Below are 24200 nucleotides of genomic sequence, written 5' to 3'. Positions count from 1 at the left end.
ATTCCTCTAGCTCTCACTAGTGATGATTTTATGAGCTTCTTTAGCAACAAAATAATTAGAGATAGCATCCATCTTATCCTGCCTGCATCTGTTAATGATGTGGGTGTATCAAGAACAGCAACTTTAGAAATGTCCGCCAGTCCTGATTTGTCGTTAGACTGTTTCTCTCCCATAGACCTCGCTGAGTTGACTTCAATAGTTTCTAAATCTAAACCATCAACATGTCTTTTGGATCCTATCCCAACCAGACTTCTTAAAGATGTTTTGTCTTTGATTGGCACTTCCATATTAGATCAGATAAATCTCTCTTTGGTAACAGGATATGTTCCAGGTTTTTAAGGTTGCAGTTATCAAACCTTTACTTAAAAAGCCTTCTCTGGACTCTGGCATTTTGGCAAGCTATAGACCTATATCCAATCTCCCCTTTACTTCTAAAATTCTTGAAAAGGCTGTTGCAACTTAGTTGTGTGACCATCTACATAGGAACGGTTTGTTTGAAGTTTTTCAGTCATGATTTAGAGTTCATCATAGCACAGAAACAGCACTGGTGAAAGTTACCAACAACCTTCTCATAGCATCAGGCAATGGACTCGTCTCTATACTTGTCCTACTGGATCTTAGTGCTGCATTTGACACTATTGATCATAGTATCCTATTGGAAAGATTGGAACATGTTATTGGGATCAAAGGAACAGCACTAGGCTGGTTTAAATCATATCTAACAGATAGATACCAGTTTGTTCATGTTAATGATGATCCCTCCATTTATACCAGAGATAGTCATGGAGATAGTCAGGGTTCTGTGCTTGGACCGATATTGTTCACCTTATACATGCTTCCCCTTGGCAATATTATCAGGAAGCATGGAATAAATTTCCATTGCTATGCAGATGATACCCAGCTATATTTATCTATGAAGCCAGACGAAACAGATCAGTTAACCCTACTTCAGGCATGTCTTAAAGACATAAAGGCCTGGATGACCTGTAACTTTCTTCTTCTGAATTCAGACAAAACTGAGGTTATTTTGTTTGGTCCCAAACACCTCAGAAACAGTTTACCTAGTCATATAGTTACTCTGGATTGCATTAATTTAGCCTCCAGTACGACTGTGAGGAACCTTGGAGTTATTTTTGATCAGGATTTGTTCTTTAACATATATATAAAACAAGTCTCTAGGACCGCCTTCTTTCACCTGCGCAATATCAGTAAGATTAAGAACATTCTGTCTCAGAGTGATGCTGAAAAACTAGTCCATGCATTTGTTACTTCTAGGCTGGACTACTGTAATTCCGTATTATCAGGATGTCCAGTTAACGCTCTAAAAAGCCTCCAGCTGATCCAAAATGCTGCAGGAAGAGTACTGACTGGAATTAGCAAGAGAGATCATATTACTCCTGTACTAACTTCTCTTCATTGGCTTCCTGTAAAAACCAGAATTGATTTTAAAATCCTTCTCCTCACATATAAAGCCCTCAATGGCCAGGCTCCTTCATATCTCAAAGAGCTGATAGTACCATATTATCCCAACAGATTGCTTCGTTCCCAGAATGCAGGATTGCTTATGGTTCCTAGAATCTCTAAAAGTAGAATGGGTGGCCGAGACTTTACCTATCAGGCCCCTCTCCTGTGGAACCAACTGCCAGTTTCGGTTCGGGAAGCAGACACCCTCTCTAATTAAGCTTAAAACCTAAGCTAATTAAGCTTTAAACCTTTTTGTTTGACAAAGCTTATAATTAGCTGTAGTTAGTCTTAGTTATTATGACTAAACCTATAGTTAGTCACAATTATCTCTATAGACAGTTACAGTTAAGGATATAGCCCTTAGTAGGGCTGGCTCAGGCAACTGAACCATCCCTTCTTTATGCCGCTATAGGCCTACGCAGCTGGGGGACTCCATGTCTTTAACTCTGTCTTCTCTGTCCCGTAGTCCTATGCTTGTTTCTCTCTGGTCTCTCTTTCTCTGTACCTTTCTGCAGGTATCTCTGGCTCCGGAGCTGCATGTTCTGTGGTCCTGGCTCCACCCACCTGCTGCTGTTTATTGTCTACAATGATCCATTTCTAACACGTGTTTAATGTTCCACTCTGCTACAGATAAATTTTGGATTAATATTCTATGCAGACTGTAATGTAAATAATTACCAATTATGACAGCTTTTTGCTTCTGTGCTCTGCCTCCTATCATAACTGTAATCTGCTGAGCACACATTATCCACTAACTGTTCACTAACTGTAATCTAAATGCTTGCGCCCTCTAACATTGTCCATTGCCAACCCTGTTTGTATTATGCTGCATGTCCTTCTCCTCCTCTCCTCCATTCCCAGCTGTCCTATCTTCCTCCTTTTCCTCCTTTCACCCAGCCCGGCCATCGGCAGGAGGGTCCCCATATGAGCCGGGTTCTGCTCAACTTCCTGTTAAAAGGGAGATTTTCCTTGCCACTGTCGCCCTAAGTGATTGCTCTGGGGTCAGGCTCAGTGCCTTGAGACAATTTTGATTGTGGAAGGTGCTATATAAATAAAATTGAATTGAACTGAATTGAAATATAGTAATGTCCGGGAGGTTGTATTAATGTGCAAATACACAGTACCACAAACTTGCAGACTGAGGCTGATGTTAATGAAAAAGTATTGAGTATACTGTTACATTAACATCAGCCTCGGTCTGTGTTGTATTAATGTGCAAATACACAGTACCACAAACTTGCAGACCAAGGCTGATGTTAATGTAACAGTATACTCAATACTTTTTAGACACTAGACACAGGCACCTGGGACACAACTTTACCATGGAGTCCAGTGATCCAAAGAAACACCCCTTAAACCTCACTTTTTGTATTTTGTGTGTTTCATTTAAGTAATTAATAAGGTTGGAATTAGTTACATTCACAGCTTCATGGCTTTAATCTTGGGCAATTGAGTTGCTTCCTTCTATTGAGCGCAAAAGGCTAGAACCTGCAAACTGCTGCTTACAGCTATATTCCTAAATAAATCTCTATATAACCAGTCAGTTTATTGGATACTTTATTGCACGCATGAGCTGCTAACAATTGGAAAAAGCTACACCATCCTCAACTGTCATCACAAATACAGTAACATTAACCTACCAAGTGTCTCACTGTAGGTGGCTCTCCAACCAAGCCCATTCACTGTGGCATCTGTCCTGAAGACAATAAATAGCTGGTTGGTGGAGGAACGCAGATTTGGTGGGAGCACTGCACCACAGAATTTCCCCAGCAAGGGTGACAATGTGTCTGGTCCATCATAAACTGCCACATAGTCATAGCGACAGGAAGAAGATGCCTCCAGATGGAAGATGTTAAACCTGTGGAGACATAAAAGGAAAACATGGAGGGCTGAAAATAAATGTTACAAAAAGCTTTAGAGTTAGTTTTCTGGGGTTTTTAAAGTGCTTTTGCACCAAAATCCTGATTCCCAGTCACACAGTTACAGATTACTAGAAGGACTCAAATACAACCACCAGTTTGTACTGTTGCCACAAGGATCCTGTCCAGTACAACCATGACCTTGCCTAAGATTGATGGGGACCAAGGTTTTGATTATGTCAAAAATGTTTCTGTTCTTTTGGTTTTGTATTGAGAAAATACCATAAAAATATCTGAAATTTAAAACTAAAATGTTTTTCATGATTTATCTAGTTGCCTCAGGTTTGTTTTCTTCAAGTGACAAATAAAGGTGTCAAAATATAAAAGTAACAGTGTCACACTTCTCTGTTCTCTTTGTCCTCTCCCTGCTTTTCTGCCCACCTGTTCTTCCTTTACATGACTCATAGATGTATTGAAAACAATGTAGTCTGGAGTTTATTTTGGCCTCTAAGGGTAAGGTTGCATCAGACTAAAGGTTTAAAGGTAAAAATGTATGTCTCAAATAGATTTTCATTTCCCTAGTCATGGCATCAATTGATGCAGTTACTGCAGTCAGTGCAGTCTTACTTGAGATCCATCACTCTGTCTGTTGTGACCATGATATGGTAGGTGCAGTTGATGTTGTGGTGGTAGTTGGTCATGGAGAGTGCTGGGCTGCTCACTGTACCCATAGTGCTGTTGAAGAAACCACCACATGCTGTACACACACACACACACACACACACAGAATCACTGCATGTAAAGTACCCCAACATACAGTAGATGCATCTAAATGGATATATATGGTGAGTAAATACAATTTACTTTGTTACCAAGACTTTGTTACCAAGACTTCCCCATTGCACACATACATACACAATATGTATGTTCATTGTCACCTTGTTTTTGTTTACTACAGTTGTTGATGATTTAATTTTGTACATTGCAATACAGCAATTAATTGTCCTCATTTTTTTAAACTTACGAATGGCTCTGTATTCTGCCAGGAAGCCACTATCGGTGAGCGTAGAGTCAGAATAGAAATGGAGTAACATGGGGCCAAAAGTGGAGAAGGGCCCTGGGATGCTGTTGCCACACAAAGTGGCAATAGGAGGGCCACTGTTAGCAAGGCTGTAGATCTTCAGCCCATCATACAGACAGGTGGAGTGTGCTACAGAAACAGATAAACATGCCGCATACAAATAACTGATTGGTAGTTGTCAACAACAGTGAGTAGAAAACATTTACTTTTGGCTCAATGTCCAAAAGTTCCAAGGGAAACAGATTTATTCTTCTGATTATACCAAGACATTTGCAGATGATTCCTTTTCCATGTGTTGCCAATACACAAACACTTGCCTTCCACTTGGAACACTTGAAAGGTGAGAAGGACCACTGTCTGTTCTCCTGCATCTATGGTGTAGTTGCAGTTGGAGTAGTCAGAATAGTCAGCTGGATAATTTGGAGAAACCACACGACCGGTGGGTGCTGTGAAGTTTGCACCGCAACCTGATGAACAGAAGACAGATTTTCTTTTCATTTTTGTTGGGACTGCTGGCCTTATACCTCATACCTGTCATGCCCAAGTTAAGCCTGTATCTTAGGAAATTCAAGAAAAGATAACCGCAACAAGAAGCTGTCTTGGTTGCCTGGTTCTTACTGGTGCTGAAGGAGGCCGAGAAACCTCTGCCGGTTGCTCCAGTGGCCTGGAATCGGCTTGTGATTATGTTATATGGAGCAATGATGGGATGTGGGGCCACCGAGCCACAGCCTGTTGATAGCAGAGCCTCAGTATTTTGAGTCTGACCTGACCACACCTGTAAGAAAATACAAGCTGATTTAGAAATTGTCATTGGTACACATTTGAAAGATTTAGTAGGCAGCTTTGCACATTGCCAGTTTCAAACTACAAATGTCTGAATTTGTAGGAACAAAACATCCAAAAAATCATCCAAAATGGTGAAAGAAACTAGTCTGGACTGAAAGAACAAGCTACAATCAAGCAACAATTAAAAAGTTAACATTAAAATTTTCTTCTACTCTTTTCCTCTTTCCCAAAATATTCCTCTGATTCATATACATGTTCTTAGAGTTTTTAGCCTTTGTCTATGTTGGAAGCCTTAATTTCCTACTTTGCTGATGTTTATTAAAATATTTATTAAAGCTGTTTTTGGATCATAATGACTTGTCATCAGCACAGATGAACCAAACCTAGCCACAAACCTAACTATGCAGAATCAATACTACAGGAGACAAGTTAGACCCATTGCAGTTTGGTTAAGACCCAACCTCTTAAGAGTTTTATGTGTCAGAAAGTGTAAGGTTAGCATTATGGCTTAGTGGTATGGGAGAGTCCTGAATGGAAATTTAAGATGTGACTTATGGGCAGTGTTACATCCACTGATTTTCTTGTTTGTTTGTTGGAAAGAGCTGTCTCTCATTGTGCTTCAAGTTTCAGGGTTGATGCTGTTGCTGAAGTCTTAGTTGTTGAAATGCTGTGCTTCTTGTACTGTTGTACCTAGTTCAAGCTCGGTTTTAGTCCTTTTGTCTGCTGACTGATTGTAAGGCAGTTTCAGTGGCTTGAAAAGGAGCAGTTAATTGCAAACGCAGAAGAAGTTGGCAAAATCAGCTATAGTAGCATGACTGATTGATGTTCTCTATTTCAAGGATATCTGGTATGCTTTCACACCTAACCTGTTCAGATCATTTAAAACAAGCTCTTTTTTTGGGCTGATGTGAAAGCTGTCAAAAGAAATTCAATAGTGAATCCCAAACTTTCAGTGCATGATGACAGGGAGAGTTCATGGATGCAATTAGTTAATGTCATTTTTGTCACAACCTTGAACATGTGTCACAGGCATGGCCTGGCCATGAAAATACCAGTGTGTGCTTGGCACACCTCTGGCACAAGGGGCAGGGCGCGCTTGAGCAGCACCATTTGGTTCATAAAAATACAGCCCATAATGTTAAACATCCTTCAGTTTATAATGACAAGAGTTTTATTTTAGATTTGGCCAGCTACTGCATGATAACTTTGTGCTGTTCTGAAATCTTCAAATCCAACTGGGCCTACTGTCTTATGATAATGTTGGTTTAAGTGCAGGTGCAGTCAGAGCATTATTAGCTTCACTGTTATACACGTTTCGCTGTAGCTTAGTACTGGTACCTTGATATAACTGCTCTGGCATGTCCCAGTGCTGTCCGGAATCTGGAAATCACTGTTGAAGCTCATCTCCAGGTGGTTTCCCTCATGGGCAATGATCTGCCAGGAACACTCTACATTGGCTGGGAAGTTCTGGGGATAGTTTGGAGACTTAATTGTTCCTGTATCAGCATGGATCACTCCTCCACAGCCTGGCCAAAAAACAAATACGTGTGACTGCGTGGTGAATGAATAAAATGATCACACATGAACGAAAGATTTAGAACACTGATACTAATTACCAGTCATGACAGCTTCTTGCCTATGTGCTCTGTTTCCTATCATAACTGTAATCTGCTGAGCACACATTATCCACTAACTGTTCACTAACTGTAATGTAAATGCTGACCCACTAACATTGTCCATTGTCTGTATTATGCTGCATGTCCTTCTCCCCCTCTCCTCCATTCCTAGCTGTCCTATCTTCCTCCTTTTCCTCCTTTCACCCAGCCCGGCCATCGGCAGGAGGGTCCCCCATCTGAGCCAGGTTCTGCTCAAGGTTTCTTCCTGTTAAAAGGAAGTTTTTCCTTGCCACTGTCGCCTTAAGTGCTTGCTCTGGGGTAAGGCTCTGGGTCTCTGTAAAGCGCTTTGATTGTGGAAGGCGCTATATAAATAAAATTGAATTGAAATTGAATTGAATTGAATTGGACTCAATGATCATTGCTTACGGGGTTGCTGGTCTTATGCTAATGGATTGAAGATTACCTGACAAGCAGTAAAGGTTGTGGACTATTTTCAGTACAGAGTTTGTATAGACCTATGCCTACTTGGGAATTTAAGGGATCTCCACTGTATGACAATGTAATGTAACCATTGTGGGATTGTTACATTACTTTGTCTTCGTGGAACTGGACTGTTACTGCAGAATTGGGCATGGTGTGTCAAAGGGAGTGAGACACCTGCACAAAGAGTCATACACAAACACACCAAGTGCATCTTGCTTATGTCCAGACCTGTAGCATGTATCATCTTGCCAGATGTTCTGATTACATTGTAAGCACTGATGAACACAAGCAAATTATTGCGTCAGTTTAAATTTATACATTATTTATATGTGGTATGAGGAATGTGTGGACAAAATTAAAAATCATCTTTTCCATTGGTCCCAGTTCTTACAAAAAATAACTGTTTTGGACTGGGCATGAGAATGTTCCAAGCCAGCACCTACTACATTAACCCACGTGTTCTGGAATTGTCCCATACTTCTTGTGCACTGGGACATAATGCTTTGTGACAAATGTATCACTATAGTCTGCCCCTTTGCGTGCGCTTTTGGGGCCTTGGGCATCTCTAAACAAAGTGTTCTGTCAATAACAAAGTTCACAATGGATAGTCTTAGACACATGACAAAGCCACTAAAACCTGATGAAAGTGAAGAGTGAAATTTAGGAGGAGAAAATCATCCCTGTGATGAAAGAACCAACAACGTTTTGAAGCATGTGTCATTATATGTATTTCTATCACAGCCAGTCTGTAAGGTAAAGAACATGTTTGTTTAGTTAGTGTAAACTCACCTGAGGAATCAGCAGACCAAGAGGCTATAAAGCCTCCTCTTGACACGCTATGGTCAGCCAGGAAGACGACAACAAGTTTGTTGGACCCTGACTGGATGGTTCCTGGGGAAGTGGTCCCACAGTACTGGCCAATAACAGGGGAGCCAGGGGATGCTCCATTGAAGATTGTGACAGAGTCCCAGCCACATGTGGAGTGGGGCTCCAAGTTGAAGTAACTGAAGGTTAGCTGCAGAAAGACAGGGGGATGGAACCAATGAAATATTTAGAACTTCTTTTATTTAATTATTATTAATTTGTTTTTTTGTGTTTTACATCATAACATAAAAAGTATATATGTCTTCAGTTTGACATGGTACATTAATGCTATACCTAAATTGTGTCTAAATTATCAGTTTTATCAGTGCTTTATTACCCGGGTACACATCCATAAAGTCTGTCACTCTGCAAGTGCCAGGAAGTCTCATTTTGAATTTAAGTTTTATTACTTTTTTAAAAATTATTATTATTATCATTGATCTTTTTTTATTATTATTATTTAGTCACATCTCTATTTAGATCTTCTGGAGTTTGGAAATTGTGGTTGCGCACATTTGATGACTGAGATGCTGACTGTGAAACTAGGAAATTAATTCTCTGCATTTTATACTTGTGTATTAGTGTGATATGCAAGGAAAAACAGAAGAGTAATTCTTCCTCTGGTGACTGAGAATGTCAATGCAGGATGTGATCAGACTGTGTCAGCATGTTATGGTCTTTGCAGTTGCCAGATCTCAAACCAGGTGAACACCTATGGGAGATTTTGGACTGGCGTGTTAGACAGCGCTCTCTACCGCAATTATAAAAACTCCAACTGAAGAAATATTTTTAGGAAGTATGATGTTTAATCCCTCCAGTAGGGTTCCACAGAGTTGAAGAATCAATGCTAATGTGCACTGAAGCTGTTCTGGTGGCCCAATACTTTACTAAAACACTTTATGGTGCTTTTTCCTTTAATTTGTCATCTGTCTGTAATTGAAGCTAGTAGCTAATGTACTGGTGGTAGGTCCGTCAGGGTAAGAGCAACTAAATTAGACTATATGAATACAGAAGTAGAATCATGATGAAAGCAAATATAAGAAATCTTGTTTACAGTACTGCAGATAATATGTCAGTGCAAATTCTTTCCATTCTTTCTGTCAGTTGGTGCACCAAGTCATGCTGTAGACTCACTGTGATGGTGTGGCCCACTGGAGCTTCTAGCAGCCAAGCACAGCGACTGGGGCTGGGGTAGATGTTAGGGTAGTTAGGACTTGAAACAACTCCTCCCTCACCAGTCTGCCAGCCTCCACACTCTGCAAAGCGAGATTGATCCATATAAGGACGTCAGTGGTCACATTATGACTTTTAGATTAGACAAACACTAATCTTATAAGGTATTTTTTAAATATAAGATTATGATACCATAAATTAATGAAGCTTTTAATGTCTTACCGGAGAACAAGTACTTGGCCTTGAAGCCTAAGTCTCCCTGGGAGGAGTCAGTCTGGAATTGGACCCAGAGTTCTGGGGTAGAGACCACAATGGGAATTCCAGGGGTGGTCTGCCCACAAAATTTAGCCAACAGCTCCCCATCTGAGTTTCCTGAGGGAGGGGGTAGAACGATTAACCAAAGTAAAGCAGAAAGATAGTATATAACCCATCCATCTCTTAACTGTACCCAAGGTAGCAACGCAGTCTCTGTATTACAGCTTTATTTTTCAGTATCAAAATCAGATAATATGACCACTGTGTCTGGATTGAGAAACAGAACAGGTGTGGATTTTTATAGGCCAAATTAATGACTAACTGTTATCTTGGTTTTATGTGTACATGTAACTTACTGGGGTTACATGCATGCATACACTGTGTGCACAATTATTAGGTAAGTTGTATTTTTGAGGATTAATTTTATTATTGAACAACTACCGTGTTCTCAGTCAATCCAAAATGTTAATAAACCTCAAACCTGAATATTTAAGAAAGTAAAAGTGAGGTTTTGGCTTTCTTAGGAGAATATCTATGTGTGCACAATTATTGGGCAACTATTAGTGTGCAGAATTATTATGCAACCAAATGAAAAATTAAAATTTACCCACCCATCTCCACTTGTTTATTTTCATCTGTTAAAGTGAGAATAATAATCAATAACAGTCATAAGCCTTCCATTCATGGAGACTGTCAGTTTCTTGATCTGTTGACGATCAACTTTTTGCGCAGCAGTGACCACAGCCTTCCAGACACTGTTCAGAGAGGCATACTGTTTTCCTTTACTGTAAATCTCCCATTTAAGAAGGGCGCACAAGTTCTCAATAGGGTTTAGGTCAGATGAGGAAGGGGGCCATGTCCTCATGCTTTCATCTTTAGGCCTTAACTGGCTAGCCATGCAGTGGAGTACTTCGATGTATGTGATGGAGTATTGTCCTGCATAAAAGTCTTCTTGAAAGATGCAGACTTCTTCCTTTACCACTGCTAGAAGAAAGTGACGTCTAAAAACTTACAGGAGGTTTAGGAGTTGATTTTGAGTCCATCTTCAACCCGAAAAGGTCCAACTAGCTCATCTTTAATAATACCAGCCCATGCTTGTACCCCACCTCCACCTTGCTGGCATCTGAGTTGAAGTGGAGCTCTGTGCCCGTTACTGATCCAGCCACGGGCCGATCCATCTGGTCCGTCAAGAGTCACTCTCATCTCATCAGTCCATAAAATCTTTGAAAAATCTTGTCTTCAGATATTTTTTGGCCTTATGTGTCTTGTTCAATGGTGGTCGGGTTTCAGCCTTCCTTACCTTGGCCACGTCTCTGAGAACTGAACGCCTTGTACTTCTGGGCACTCCAGGTAGGTTGTAGTTCTGGAGGATAATGGGAACCTCGTAGCTTCACATTTCATTCTTCTCAAATCTTTGGCAGTTAATTTGCATCTTTTTTCTCAACATGTTTCTTGCAACTCTGTTGACTATTTGCAACAAAACGTTTTATGGTTCTGTGATCACGCCCCAACATCTTAGCAATTTCAAGAGTGCTGCATCTCTCTGAAAGACTTTCTACAATTTTTGACTTTTCAGAGTCAGTTAAATCTCTTTTTTGGCCCATTTTGCCTGAGGAAAAGAAGCTGCCTAATAATTATGCACACCTTGATATAGAGTGTTGATCTCCTTAGGCCATACCCTCCCTCATTACACAAATACACATCACCTGATATGCTTAAATCCAATAAGAATTCAAGTTTATACAGCTTGGAGTTGGAAAATATGCATAAGTTTAAGTTTATACTTTATTAATCCCTCAAGCTGGGGAAATTACTAATTACTAATTACTAATTATTATTACTAATAATAAAAATGATGATATGGTCAAAATACCCGCTTGCCTAATAATTGTGCACACAGTGTACATATGATAACAAAATGAAGTAAAACTCATAGATATTTACAAATACTCCCTTTACACTGTAAGTAAACATGGCAAGCCACTTAAAAAATAAATGTGGCCTTTATGTACAATAGTAGCTGAAATTATTCCATCAGCCCCGTCCAATGCCACATCATACATTACAGCCTATAACAGTGCTGCATTTTGTACACACTCCACAACTCTCTGGATGGCTGTGGCCCAAATCCTGTCTTCCACTGTCCAGCTCCGCTTAGAACAACATCCCTTTTATATTCCGTATATGCAAGTAAAAATGTTATTTCAGAAATGTCATTAAGTCTTGGAAAATCAATTTGATCAGCACTTCCATGTTAGATCAGATAAATCTCTCTTTAGTAATAGGATATGTTCCACGGGCTTTTAAGGTTGCTGTTATCAAACCAATACTTAAAAAGCCCTATCTTGACCCTGGCATTTTAGCAAACTGTAGACCTGTATCCAACCTCCCCTTTATTTCTAAAATTCTTTAAAAGGCTGTTGCAACTCAATTATGTGACCATCTGCATAGGAACAGTTTGTCTAAAGTTTGAAGTTTTGAAGTTCTGTTTGTTTGATGCACTCGTACTTACCCAAGCGGAACTGGAGGTAGTCTGACTGACAAGTCTGGTGGTTCTGCAGGTGCAGGTCTTCTATCAGCACCACAATAGAGGAATTGATGTGCCGTGGGTTCTGGATCAGCCACTCACAGTTGAGGTTGTTGCTGTAATTGGACACCAGGTACCCAGGGGACGTAAAGTTCCCGCCCACTGGGTTGTTCAGGACTCCACCACACTCTGAAAAAAGACAACATGAAAGCATAATTAGAGACACAGACAGACTTAGAAAACATAATGACAAACACCACTTATGACAATACCCCAGTGTATGACAATAAGGGTAGAGTTAGAACCTTTCAATATAACAATATAACCTGGAAAATTGGTGTCTTTGGAAGGTCTGCAATTTAATAAGCCTAAACACTGTGATTTTCCCTTAATTTGAGAGCACAGGGCTTCATATAACTTGAACATACAAAAGTCAAGGTAAAATAAGTAATTTTAAAGAACGAAGCGGAGCCACCACCCTTACTAGTTACTCTGGGTTGGATTAACATATAGTAATACACTAAAGAGGCTTTAATTATGAATTAATCCTAAAAACTAAAGACTTCTTAAATAGTGGCAGATAACAGTAAAAACTGAAAATATTTACAACATTTGATCTTGTAGGATATTTTTCCCTCCTTCCATACTTTCTAAACTAGTTGTATACCATCTAGACAGCATACAGTATTTGCGGTATATTATCCGAGACTATTTCTTTTTGAGGAAAAAAAAATGTTAGTTGTAAGTTGTTGTAAATGTTTATGTTGCTGTACTCTAACCAAGTTTAGAATGCATCATTTCTTTTCAGTTCATTTGTAATGTCACTTGACTGAAGTGATTGGTATGTGGGAGTAGATGCCAGATCTTACAAACAAACGACAAAATAGTGTTTTGGAGCTTAATGGTCTTGGACTTAATTAGGCACACCTCATTCAGGAACCACCCACAACAGGATTTCTGGCTACATTATTCCTTCTTCATCCAAAGGAAATAAAAGTGATCATCAATTGGGGCTGGTGCAGAGACATTAACAAAACTGTAGACAGTAGTTCAGTTTTAGTTTTGTCCAAGGTAGCATCTAACCTGCAGGCTCCTCAGAGGAGTAAGAAGCCATGAAGCCACCATTGGACACAGAAGCATCAGTGTGGAACACAATGGTCATGGTGTTGCCAGAAGAGCGCACTTGGGTGCCTGCTGGTACTGTACCACAGAATCGTTGCAGGCGAGGGGCATTGACCGCCAGCCCATTCAGTACCTAGAAGACACAGAGGTTATTAGGGAAACACAGGGGCACTGGGTCTGCAGCAAGGCAGAAACATTTCCAAGATCATGACCCATATTTATCAAACTGCTAAAAGAAAAAAACTTCCTTAACTGTAAGGATTTTTTAAAGAGAATGTACAATGTGGCAGATGAAGGGCCAATCAGTATCTTTCATTGGCTCTTCCGTCTCTGAGCATGAATCAATGCTTGACAGTTGCTGTTAGGTGTAGAAGGAATAGGTCACTTGATAAATGTGTCTTATCACACTCAGCAAAGACCTTTTTTAATCTTCAGTTGGTACTTTAGAGCATTCTTAATTCTAAGAAGTTTCATAAATATGGGCTTCCACTGGGGTTACACTGTAAATGTGGGTATAACTGTGAAATGTTCAGAGAGTGGGTTACAATAAGCAGATTGTATGGAACCTCAAGATGCAGTGTTAAGTTTAACATTGAGTAAAAATAAAGAAGGACACTATGAAATTTCAAATTATAGTAATCTGGTTTTAACAATTCCATTTAAAACATGAGCAATTCACCAGGTCCTTAATTGTGAAGATTAGCTAATGTACAGTTACCTCAAATAGCAGCTGGAAATATGAACACTTTATTAAGACTGACCCCTTTAGCCAGTTAGAAAACTTACATTTCTTTGGTAGAGATACTTAGTGGATATATTTTTTCTGCTTCAAAGCAGAGGTAATTTATTAATTGTATGATTAATTTATTAGGTAAATTATTCATTGCTAGTCACACTGGAAAGATTTCACCTCACTTAAATCACAAAAAAAATTGAGATTATGTATCCAGGTTTTGAAATATCAGCTGATGATTCCTCTCCCAGCACTAAAAAACTTGAGGAGAATGGAACTGATTTATGCCATGAAGCTTGATAAAAAAAATAAATAAATTACTATCACAAATGAATTATTGTGGTGACCAACTACATCTTGATTAAATATGAAAGCATAAATGAGGAGCAATCTAAACTGGAATAGGTAAAGTGAAGAAACACAAGGAAATACTGACGGAAAGGGACTTACATCAACGTAGTCAAATACACACGAAGTACCAGAACCCTCTAGCCTTAGGTCATTAATGGTGAGTGTGACCCGGCGGCCTGGTAACACCACCACCTCCCAGCGACACACCCGGCTGTGTGGGTACAAGTTGGGGTAATTGGGAGAGGAAATGGTTCCTGAGGGAGCATTCAGCTCTCCTCCACAAGCTGCAAGAGGAGGATGGAAATCACATTTGTGAATAAATGTTCATTTATTTATTTCTGGGAGCTTCACCCAAATATTTAATATATGTAATATCAAGTAAAGGGCTCTAAGTAACCAATTTTTAGTCCACACAATGTCAAAAATAATCCTAGATGCCTATCACAAGTCAACAGAGGATTTTTACTTTGTTCAAGTCTTTCCAACTATGAACATTCAAAGATATTCATTTTGCCATGATTTGAAATGGACCAAAGTATCCCCATCTCTTATGACAATATATAAATGTATAAAAAACATGTAAATGTAATGCAATTTGTGATCATGCAATAACTAATACTCTTCTAGTAACCCTTTGAAAATCACTGTACCTTCAACGCTGGCTTCAAACAACAGACTGAAGCCAGCTGCATTTCCACTGGAGTCACTGACAAACCTGACGTAGGCAAAACTGTCAGATGTGTCCATGGAAGCCGGAAGGTTACTGCCGCAGTGTCGGCCCAGTAGGCGTCCTACACACAGGACAACACTGAACATTTATCTGAGAGAGGGTCTTTGATTTGTATCTTAGTTGTCTTGCCTCTGCAGTCCTGTCTTTCTTCCTTTCATTCATTCATTTTCTACCGCTTAATCCGTCAGGGTCGTGGGGGAGCTGGAGCCTATCCCAGCTGACTATGGGCGAGAGGCGGGGTACACCCTGGACTGGTCGCCAGTCAATCGTAGGGCTAACACACAAAGACAGACAACCACACGCACACACTCACACCTACGGGCAATTTAGAGTAGCCAATTAACCTAACCCATGCATGTTTTTGGGATTGTGGGAGGAAGCCGGAGTACCCGGAGAGAACCCACGCAGGCACAGAGAGAACATGCAAACTCCACACAGAAGAGCCCAGACCGGGGTTCGAACCTGGAACCTTCTTGCTGTGAGGTGACAGCGTGTCAAAATAAATGTACAGTACGTGAGATGAGATTATGAGTGTTACTTAAAACACATTGGTACTAAAAACTATGTACTTAACACATAGAAAAATGTCATTCTACATATGTAACACTGGGTAAAGATGTGGTCATACTAAATGTGGAGTGGACTTCAATGACTCACTTTGAGATAGTTTTTAGACTGTGCTGTACCACTTGCACTGATGTGAGACAGCTAACAACCCAGGTGGTATGTACATGTATGATTTCTTTCAAAACTAACCAGGAAATGCAACAACCCACACAGGTGGTATGTGCATGTATGATTTCTTTTTCAAAACTAACCAGGAAATGCAGTTCTGCTGTTATTTACCTCCCGCTCTTTTTTTCCTTGTGTCTGTATACATTCAAGAAATCATATGGCTTCAGGATTAAGCATGAAAGTTTTTGCCCATGTTCAAACATTTTCAACTTTCGCAGATGCAGTTTAGGGCTAGGGCAATCATACTAAATTCTTAAAATGTTATTTAAGTAATTGTGTACTCTGATATCCAATTACGGCAAACAAAGAGTAGCTGATCTGATCCTCATTTACTCACCTGTGGCATTGTACTCTCTGATCTCCACATAGTCAGCAGAGCATCCTGGAGTGGTCTGCAGGCTAAAGTTTCCAAAGCTAACGGTGAGGTAGTGCCCTGTGGGTCCCTCCAGGTACCACTCACAGCCGGAACTGTCAGGATAATTGGATCCTGGGAAACCAGGGCTATAGATCATACCCCTCTGACCTATGTAGGTGCCACCACATGTAGCTGTGAAGGATTAGAGATAGAAAATGAGAGTAGGCACATTAGTGTTTGACTTTGTTTTCTTATAAAATTATAAAATTCTTCTAAAATCCTAAGAAAAGTCATTTTTCCTTGCCTCTCTATTACCATCAGTTGCCCATTTCTGTCTTTATGAGAAGACAATGACTAAACACTGTGGTCAAACCAATGTAAACCTAAGTTTCCTCTTTCTTTGACACCCTCCAGGGATAGTATCACAAAACGATATTGCGCCAGTTCACCCTTATGGTGTGGTAAGAATAATGTATATTTACAAACACAACAAACCCAAATATTGATTTTGAGTATGCTTTTTGCTTGTTAGGTCTGAGCTAATTACAGTATGACATAATTAGACCTGGATCTATATCCAAAAATCAAAGCGTGGAAAACCATCTTCAGACTGTGTGTGATGAGTGAAATTTGCTTACCCTTGGAGTACTTTGCCTTGAAGCCTCTGTGCGTAACGCTAGTGTCAGTACGGAACCTGAGTAACATGGAGGAACCTGTCGAATGCTGAGTGGATGGTCGGGTATTGCCACAGAGCCGGGAAATGATGTCAGCGTTGGATGTTGAGCCATCACGTATCTCCAAGTAGTCATGTATACAGCTGAGAAATACAGGAATGAATACTTTAAAACATGTCTATGAAGGCCATGAACCCCAAATCATTGCAAGAAGATGATAGAATGAGAACATTTTAAATACAAATGTTCATTCTGTTTAAATTTCTCAATAAAAGATTTCCTGAATCAAAATTTAGGTTGAAGGGTATGACCCCATTTTAAGTTTATTTGTGAGGATATAGGTCGATCTTCTATCAAAATGATCATAACTTTGGTTTAGGGGTTGAGGAGTTCAAATGAATTTCATGCCATCTATCAATAAATCATGAGATGAAACTCAGACTCAAAAAAAGAAAAGGGTAGAATATGTTCAGTTTCCAAATACTGTACACTAGAAAAAACTAAATCTAAAAAAAATAAAACTAAAGCAGTAAATAGCAGGTATGAATGTAAAAATAACCAAACAACAGCCTAAGGAAAAAGAATCAAGGGTACCTGGTTGAGGGCTCAATGTAGAATTCATCTTCAAAGTCAATTTGGACAGCTTCTCCATTGGGCACAGTGATGACCCAGATACAGTCAATGTTCTGGGGGTAGTTCTGAGGATAGTTAGGTGATGTAATGTACCCTGGAGGATCATTATCATTCAGCTCAATGAAGCCTCCACATGCTGTGGAAAGAGAGAAAACGATGTGTTTATAAGTTTATCCTTGATAGCACAATTACATAAAACCATTAAGCCAATTAAATCATCAAAGGATTCTCACAGTGCTATGACTGGTACAGAAACAAACAGTTTCAGGCAGTGTCAATTAAATAAACATTAAAACAAATTAAAAATCTTAAAGATAAATTTACTCCATATACTGCTGTATTTAGTAGGAGTTAGTAATTGTACAGTCAAGTTTTTATATCTTACATTCAGTTGGCCACATCTCAAACCAGTGTACTGAGGCAGTCTGGCACCATCTAGTGTCAACAGTGCTGTCACATGAGGAATAGTCATTCATACTGTATAGACAGACTCAGGACGCCGATACGTTTGGATGTAGAACTGCAGTAATTAGATACAAACCTTCACAGAAAACTGGGGACTTCCTCTAGACTGAATCAACCTGTTGTGGATCAATACTGGTCCTGCATTTTCTGTCAGTCAGCATGTTAGAGTATTTAATTTTAACTTAAGTCTGGATAGGGTCCAGCCCTATGTGACCCTAAAATAATTAGCAGGATTGTATGTGTATATATGTATATATATATGTATGTATATGTATATATGTATATGTGTGTGTGTGTGTGTGTGTGTGTGTATGTGTGTGTATATATATATATATATATATACATACACACACTATATACTATATACTATATACTATATATTGCTACTCTTGATAACTTTACTTTTGCACTCAACCCCAGTCACTGTAACTATCAATAATTCCAATAATAACATTGTTGTAATTCCTTGCCCTACCTTGATTGAGTCATAACTTACTTCATGACATTATAAGACACTGCAGAATGAGCACCATGTTAATGCTGTGATGAATTGTACTGTGACAGAAAAAAATAGAATGGTAGAGTGGTGGTCATACCCTGACTGTGGGCCTCAAAGGTCAGCTTAAAGCCGCTACCCTCATTGCTGGCATCAGATGCAAAGTGAAGAAAGAGGTGGTTGTCAGTAGTCTGGAGAAGGGATGGGGGACTTGAACCACAAAGACGTTGCCCTAGTAGTGGAGATGAAGCATCTGGACCATTCCTAAGCTGTGGAAATAGCGGCAAGTGAATAACTGTGAGCAATTAAATAAACAATTATCTAGCTGATCATCAGATCATTAATAGCTGATTAATAGCTGAAGCAAAACCTAAAAGAAAATAAAGTTGTTGTAACTGAGTAGTTGTATGCAATAGAAATTATTACAGAAATTTATAACTAAACTGTTTTTTCGATTCACTCCTCTAGAACAAATTTAATGATCCATTTTTCATGATCCCCTGTTTCTATCACCAAATGCATACATATATGAAATTTCCCAGTTTGGGATTAATGAAGTCTGTCTGTCTGTCTGTCAGTCAGTCAGTCAGTCTATCTATCTATCTATCTGTCTGTCTGAAGCAACCAAGATGGCGGCTCTCGGCTTTTTATGTTTGTATTAGTGTTTTTGTTCGTGTTTTCACCCGCATTTCTGAGACATGAATTTATGCACCTCCGAACCTGGCTTTATAACAACATCCCCGATGCACCACTGCTCTCTGTTCCGGGCTGACAGGAATGAAGCTTCCGGCAAGACCAAAGGCAGCAACAAACATAAATGGAACTTTTTGCTCCCCCAATTTGGAATATCTGGCAGTGAAGTGCAGACCGTTTAAACTGGTTAGAGAACTCAGCTCTGTCGTGATCGTAGCGGCCGACATACCACCGCAAGCTAACGCTAAGTTAGCGCTGGAGGAGCTGTACTGCCTGATTAGCAGCCAAATGAATGCTAATCTGGAGGCAGCTGTGATTGTGGCTGGGGACTTTAACCATGTGGAATTAAAAGCTGTTCTCCCCAAATTCCACAAATTCATTCACTTTCCAACCAGAGACTACAATATGCTGGACCAGGTTTATTGTAACATTCCAGGAGCATACAAGGCTGTAGCAGCTCCTCACTTTGGCATGTCAGATCACATCTCTGTAGAGCTGATCCCTGCCTACAAACCTCTGATCTGCAGGACCAAACCCACCACCAGAACCATCCAGGTTTGGACTGAGGAGGCTTCCTCAGCCTTACAGCCTTACACTGCTTTGAACACACAGACTGGGGAGTGTTCAAAACAGACGCGAATCTTGAGGAATACACGTCATCTGTGCTGTTCTATGTTCACTTTTGCACTGATGCTGTCTTACCCACAAAGACAATCACGGTTTTTCCTAACCAGAAGCCATGGGTGGACAGCACAGTGCGGATCCTGCTAAAAGCCTGGGATGCAGCCTATAGGTCAGGAGATAGGCTGGCTTACAGCAGGGCCCGGAAAGAACTGAAAAAGGGCATCCAGGTGGCAAAACACAGGTACAAGCAGCGTATTGAGGAGCACTTCAATGACAACCCACGTAACATGTGGAAAGGCATCAGGACCATCACGGATTACAAGAGCCATGATCCCACTCTGCCTGACACCTTAAATAGCTTCTTCGCACGCTTCGACTCTCCAAGCAGCAGAGGGACTGTACATCTTCCTCAGCCAGAGGTGCAGCATCAGCCTCTCGTCTTGCAGCTGCACCAGGAGGATCATCATCAACAAGACTGCAGGCCCAGACAAGGTGTCAGGTCGTACCCTGAAGTCATGTGCTGACCAACAGGCAGAAGTTTTTCTGGACATTTTCAACCTGTCCATGCAGCTTTCCACGGTCCCTGTATGCCTGAAGTCCTCCATCATTGTGCCTGTGCCCAAGAAACCAACCATCACCTGCCTCAATGATTACAGACCTGTTGCTCTGACTCCAGTCATCATGAAGTGCTTCGAGAGGATCCTCCTAAAGTACGTCAAGGACGTCCCTGCTGGCCTGGACAGCAGACAGTTTGCTTACAGGGAGAACCGTTCTACGTAGGATGCTGTCTCGTTAGCACTTCACACGGCCCTGACTCACCTGCAGCATCCTAACACCTATGTTAGGATGCTATTTGTGGACTGCAGTTCAGCCTTTAACACTGTTCCCTCGGACATGCTGGCCCTGAAGCTCCACAACCTGGGTCTGTCAACACCGCTCTACTCCTGGATCAGTGACTTCCTCACCAACAGGCCCCAAGTGGTGAGGATAGGAGTGTCCACATCTGCCCCACTGATCCTCAACACTGGCACGCCGCAAGGTTGTGTGCTCAGCCCTGCCCTCTTCACACATGACTGCTCTGCCATCCACCTATAGGAGGTCCAGGAAGACTGAACACGCTCCTGTCTGCATACATGGGGAGGCGGTGGAGCGTGTGGACAGCATAAAGTTCCTGGGCATCCACATTTCCTCTGACCTCTCATGGTCTGTGAACACTTCACACCTGGTGAAAAAGGCCCAACAATGGCTCTTCTTTCTCAGGAAGTTGAAGCGGACTGGACTCTCTTCTCAGCTGCTCGCAAACTTTTACAAGGCCACAGTCGAAAGCATCCTGTGCCTCAGTGTGACAGTGTGGTATGGCAGCTGCACAGCAGAGGACAGGAAGGACTTAACCTGGGTGGTGAAGACAGCACAGGGGATTGTAGGCTGTCGGCTACCAGATCTGGACTCAGTTTACGCTACTCGAGTCCAGAAAAGGGCCAGACGCATTGTAACAGATCCCACCCACCCAGGCAACGCACTGTTTGTACCGCTTCCATCAGGAAAGCGGTACAGGAACATTAAAACAATCACCAACAGACTTAAGGACAGCTTCTTCCCCAGGGCTGTAAAAGCAATAGCCCCACCGCACTGAAAACACTCACATCCCATCCCCCTACAGGACCCTCACACTTGCCCCCCACCCCCACTCACACACACCCCTGCTGATGTTGACAACCACACAGAACACAATCAAACACTCTGCACTTTATTACTTACTCTACTTTGTGTTTATATTTTCATAAGTGTTCTTTTTTAGTATTTGTGTTATTTATTTATATATTTTTGTGTGCCTTAAAGCCGGGAGTCTCTGCAAAATTTCGTTATGTTCGCATAATGACAGTAAAAGAATCTTGAATCTATATGAGATATGTCTATGAGCAACCCCTGGACACATGTGTCTAAGTACCTACCCAGATAAGTATAAATCCATCTTGAGACTCCTCACAAACATCTCACACAAGGTCAGTGTGTGTAGAAAGAACAGCTGGGTTCATTATTAGTTTATCTTAATTGAGCAGTTTGATGCTGTATAAAGGACCAGTTTGAATGTTGTGATTCCTTGTTTGAAGATTTACATGTTCATGGCCAGTAACTGGACAACTTGTAAACAAATAAAAATCTTAACTTGATACTGCCATGTAAAACTAAATCTTTTATTCATAATATACAGAAATTGCTATTCATATGTCGTTTACCTCAAGGTAGTCTCCTGAGCTGCATTCATTTCCATAGCCTTGAATCTGGAAGGGGCTCTGGAAGGTGACAGAGATCCTGAAGCCAGGCGTCACCATCACATGCCAGCTACAGTCCAGACCAGGTAGGTAGTTCTGGGGGTAGGAGGGACTGCTCAGCACACCCCTGTCTACATGTAGAAAGCCACCACAACCTTAAAAGACAAAAAAAGCATTATTATTATTATTATTATTATTATTATTAAAAAAAATAATAATAATAATAATAATTGAATAATTTTTATTGTTAAGTAGGGACAGTAGTAGAGTGTGACAGTACATGAGTGGGAAAAGAATGGGGTAGGAAATGGGGATAAACATTACTGTGTAGCATTGGACAGATGTCAAAACCTAGATAACCAAAAACCTTCTCCACTCAAATGAAAATTTCCTATTTAATGCACTGTATGGCATGCCATGCCATGGCATGTCCATGGCATGTACTACTTCTTTACCAAAAATCCCATTCTTATTTAAAACCTGAAAAACAAATAAACAAATACTGATGTGACAGATACCAAGTACAGATTACGGGTTCTTATTTATAACCACTGCATATGCACAAAACAGGGACTGAAAGATGTATCCCACTGAAAAGCTGAGATTTGTAAAAATACTTGATGGAGGAATGAGCATACCAGAACGAAAACCCTGACCCAGGCAATGGCTGCCACACATTCTGTACTGAACCTGACATCAACTGTGAAAATGAGAGAAACACTTATGTTGCATAAAAATTAAATACAACCTCTGTAGTTTGCTAAATGTTAAGCATGTGATTCCATCAGCTTTGCACATGTATATACTTCTCTCATGTCTGTACATTAATATGAAGCTACAGCCAGGAGACTGTTTGATTAGCTCTGTGTAAACAGCTTGTCTGACTTTTTCCAAAAATAAGTAAAATCTGCCTCACACCTCTAAAGCTCAATAATGGAGACATTTGATCTTGTTTGGTTAAGCCATATGAAAAAAAGTGTAAAAATGGCATTTTGCCTTTTGATGAGAGGTTCTGTATCAAACCATTTCTTGGCCATGACCATATTTCTGGAGTCTCAGCTGGTAGCCTGATAACTGCTCCTGGCAAATTGTTGTTTTTGACTCATAAAAAGCCTAGACAACCTGGGCATAAAGACTGGAGGCAGGGGAAAACAACTAGTTTGCTTCTGTCCAAAGTTTTAAAATGATATCTTGTTTGTTTAATCCACACAAAAACGAAGTTAAAGTGGTAATCTCAGATTTTCATCTAAACAAATTTACACAATAACACAATAGCGACTGAGCCAATGACCCACTGATGAAAGTATTGCAATATTTATATATTTACAGTATTAGAAACTGGGTGTCTATGGCAACATTGCCAGAAAAAAATGCTGTATTAAGTTACTGCTAATGCAAACCAAATATTTCCTACTGATGCAACTTCACATTAAAAGCATTTAACTGGCAAAACACAACACTTTTATTATGAAGTAGTCACAGGAAATGCAGTGTTTGTCAGTGAGCTTAGCTCCATACTGCTCACGCTCACATAAAAATGGTGTCTACAAAACAAGACAGCAGTCATTTTGAGAATTTTTGGACGATTTTTGTAAGTGTGATATATTGGAGGGAGTAATGGAACAAGAAGGAGCAGCCACAGTGAGCTGTTAGATGACGCGCTGAAGGGAAAAGGCCGAACACCTCCATCTTCTTAGCAAGGCAACCAACTCCTTTCACTGTGCCCTGCTGTTCGCAGAATAATTCGGTGTGTAGCATCAGATCACATATGTGGACAGAATGATGGCTAAGGGCCAATTATTGCCTGATTTTTTCAATAAATAAACTTTGTTTTGTTTCCTCCAGACTCCAGGAGGACACTTCACCTCATGAATCCCTCTTCTCTGATTAAAGGTGAGTTAATCCTCACAGGAAAATGGCTATATCACACAGTAGCACGGACTATGTCAAATTGACATAGTCTGCAGCTGTCACTTTGACATAGTCCGTGCTACTGTGTCAAAGTGACAGCTGCGCAATGCAGCCTTTAACGGCTGCCCTTTTGTTGTAAAATAATGAGAGAAGCAATTGTGGCACGATGAGATGTTTCATCTTTCATCTCCCAGTTTGAGTTTGCGCCATTTTGTTCACCTCAGTCCTCGTTAGCCTATCGCCACATGAGGGCACTCTATAAAAGGTCATCTTGACCCTCTCTTGCTCCTGGCTCCG

The 24200-nt window shown here is 40.5% G+C and overlaps 1 protein-coding gene across 1 annotated transcript in view; it reads right to left on the bottom strand.

Moving 5' to 3' along the window:
- Positions 1–24200, bottom strand: part of cubn (cubilin (intrinsic factor-cobalamin receptor)) — an 80927-nt gene that overhangs the window by 8273 nt on the left and 48454 nt on the right. Inside the window, exons 42-59 of the mRNA XM_041065904.1 lie at positions 21957–22147; positions 18503–18671; positions 17403–17577; positions 16773–16951; positions 16117–16326; positions 14965–15105; positions 14414–14598; positions 13192–13363; positions 12094–12297; positions 9549–9698; positions 9288–9409; positions 8079–8304; positions 6529–6716; positions 5023–5179; positions 4722–4871; positions 4348–4533; positions 3951–4080; positions 3105–3322 (exon numbers count right to left, since the gene is read on the bottom strand). Coding sequence (XP_040921838.1) covers positions 3105–3322; positions 3951–4080; positions 4348–4533; positions 4722–4871; positions 5023–5179; positions 6529–6716; positions 8079–8304; positions 9288–9409; positions 9549–9698; positions 12094–12297; positions 13192–13363; positions 14414–14598; positions 14965–15105; positions 16117–16326; positions 16773–16951; positions 17403–17577; positions 18503–18671; positions 21957–22147 — 3153 coding nt within the window. The remainder of the gene's footprint in view (positions 1–3104; positions 3323–3950; positions 4081–4347; positions 4534–4721; positions 4872–5022; positions 5180–6528; positions 6717–8078; positions 8305–9287; positions 9410–9548; positions 9699–12093; positions 12298–13191; positions 13364–14413; positions 14599–14964; positions 15106–16116; positions 16327–16772; positions 16952–17402; positions 17578–18502; positions 18672–21956; positions 22148–24200) is intronic.

This window comes from Toxotes jaculatrix, chromosome 20 (assembly GCF_017976425.1).
Source record: "Toxotes jaculatrix isolate fToxJac2 chromosome 20, fToxJac2.pri, whole genome shotgun sequence".
Classification (NCBI taxonomy): domain Eukaryota; kingdom Metazoa; phylum Chordata; class Actinopteri; family Toxotidae; genus Toxotes; species Toxotes jaculatrix.
The sequence above is the reverse complement of the archived record's forward strand: the minus strand, read 5'-3'. Positions and strand labels throughout refer to the sequence as shown.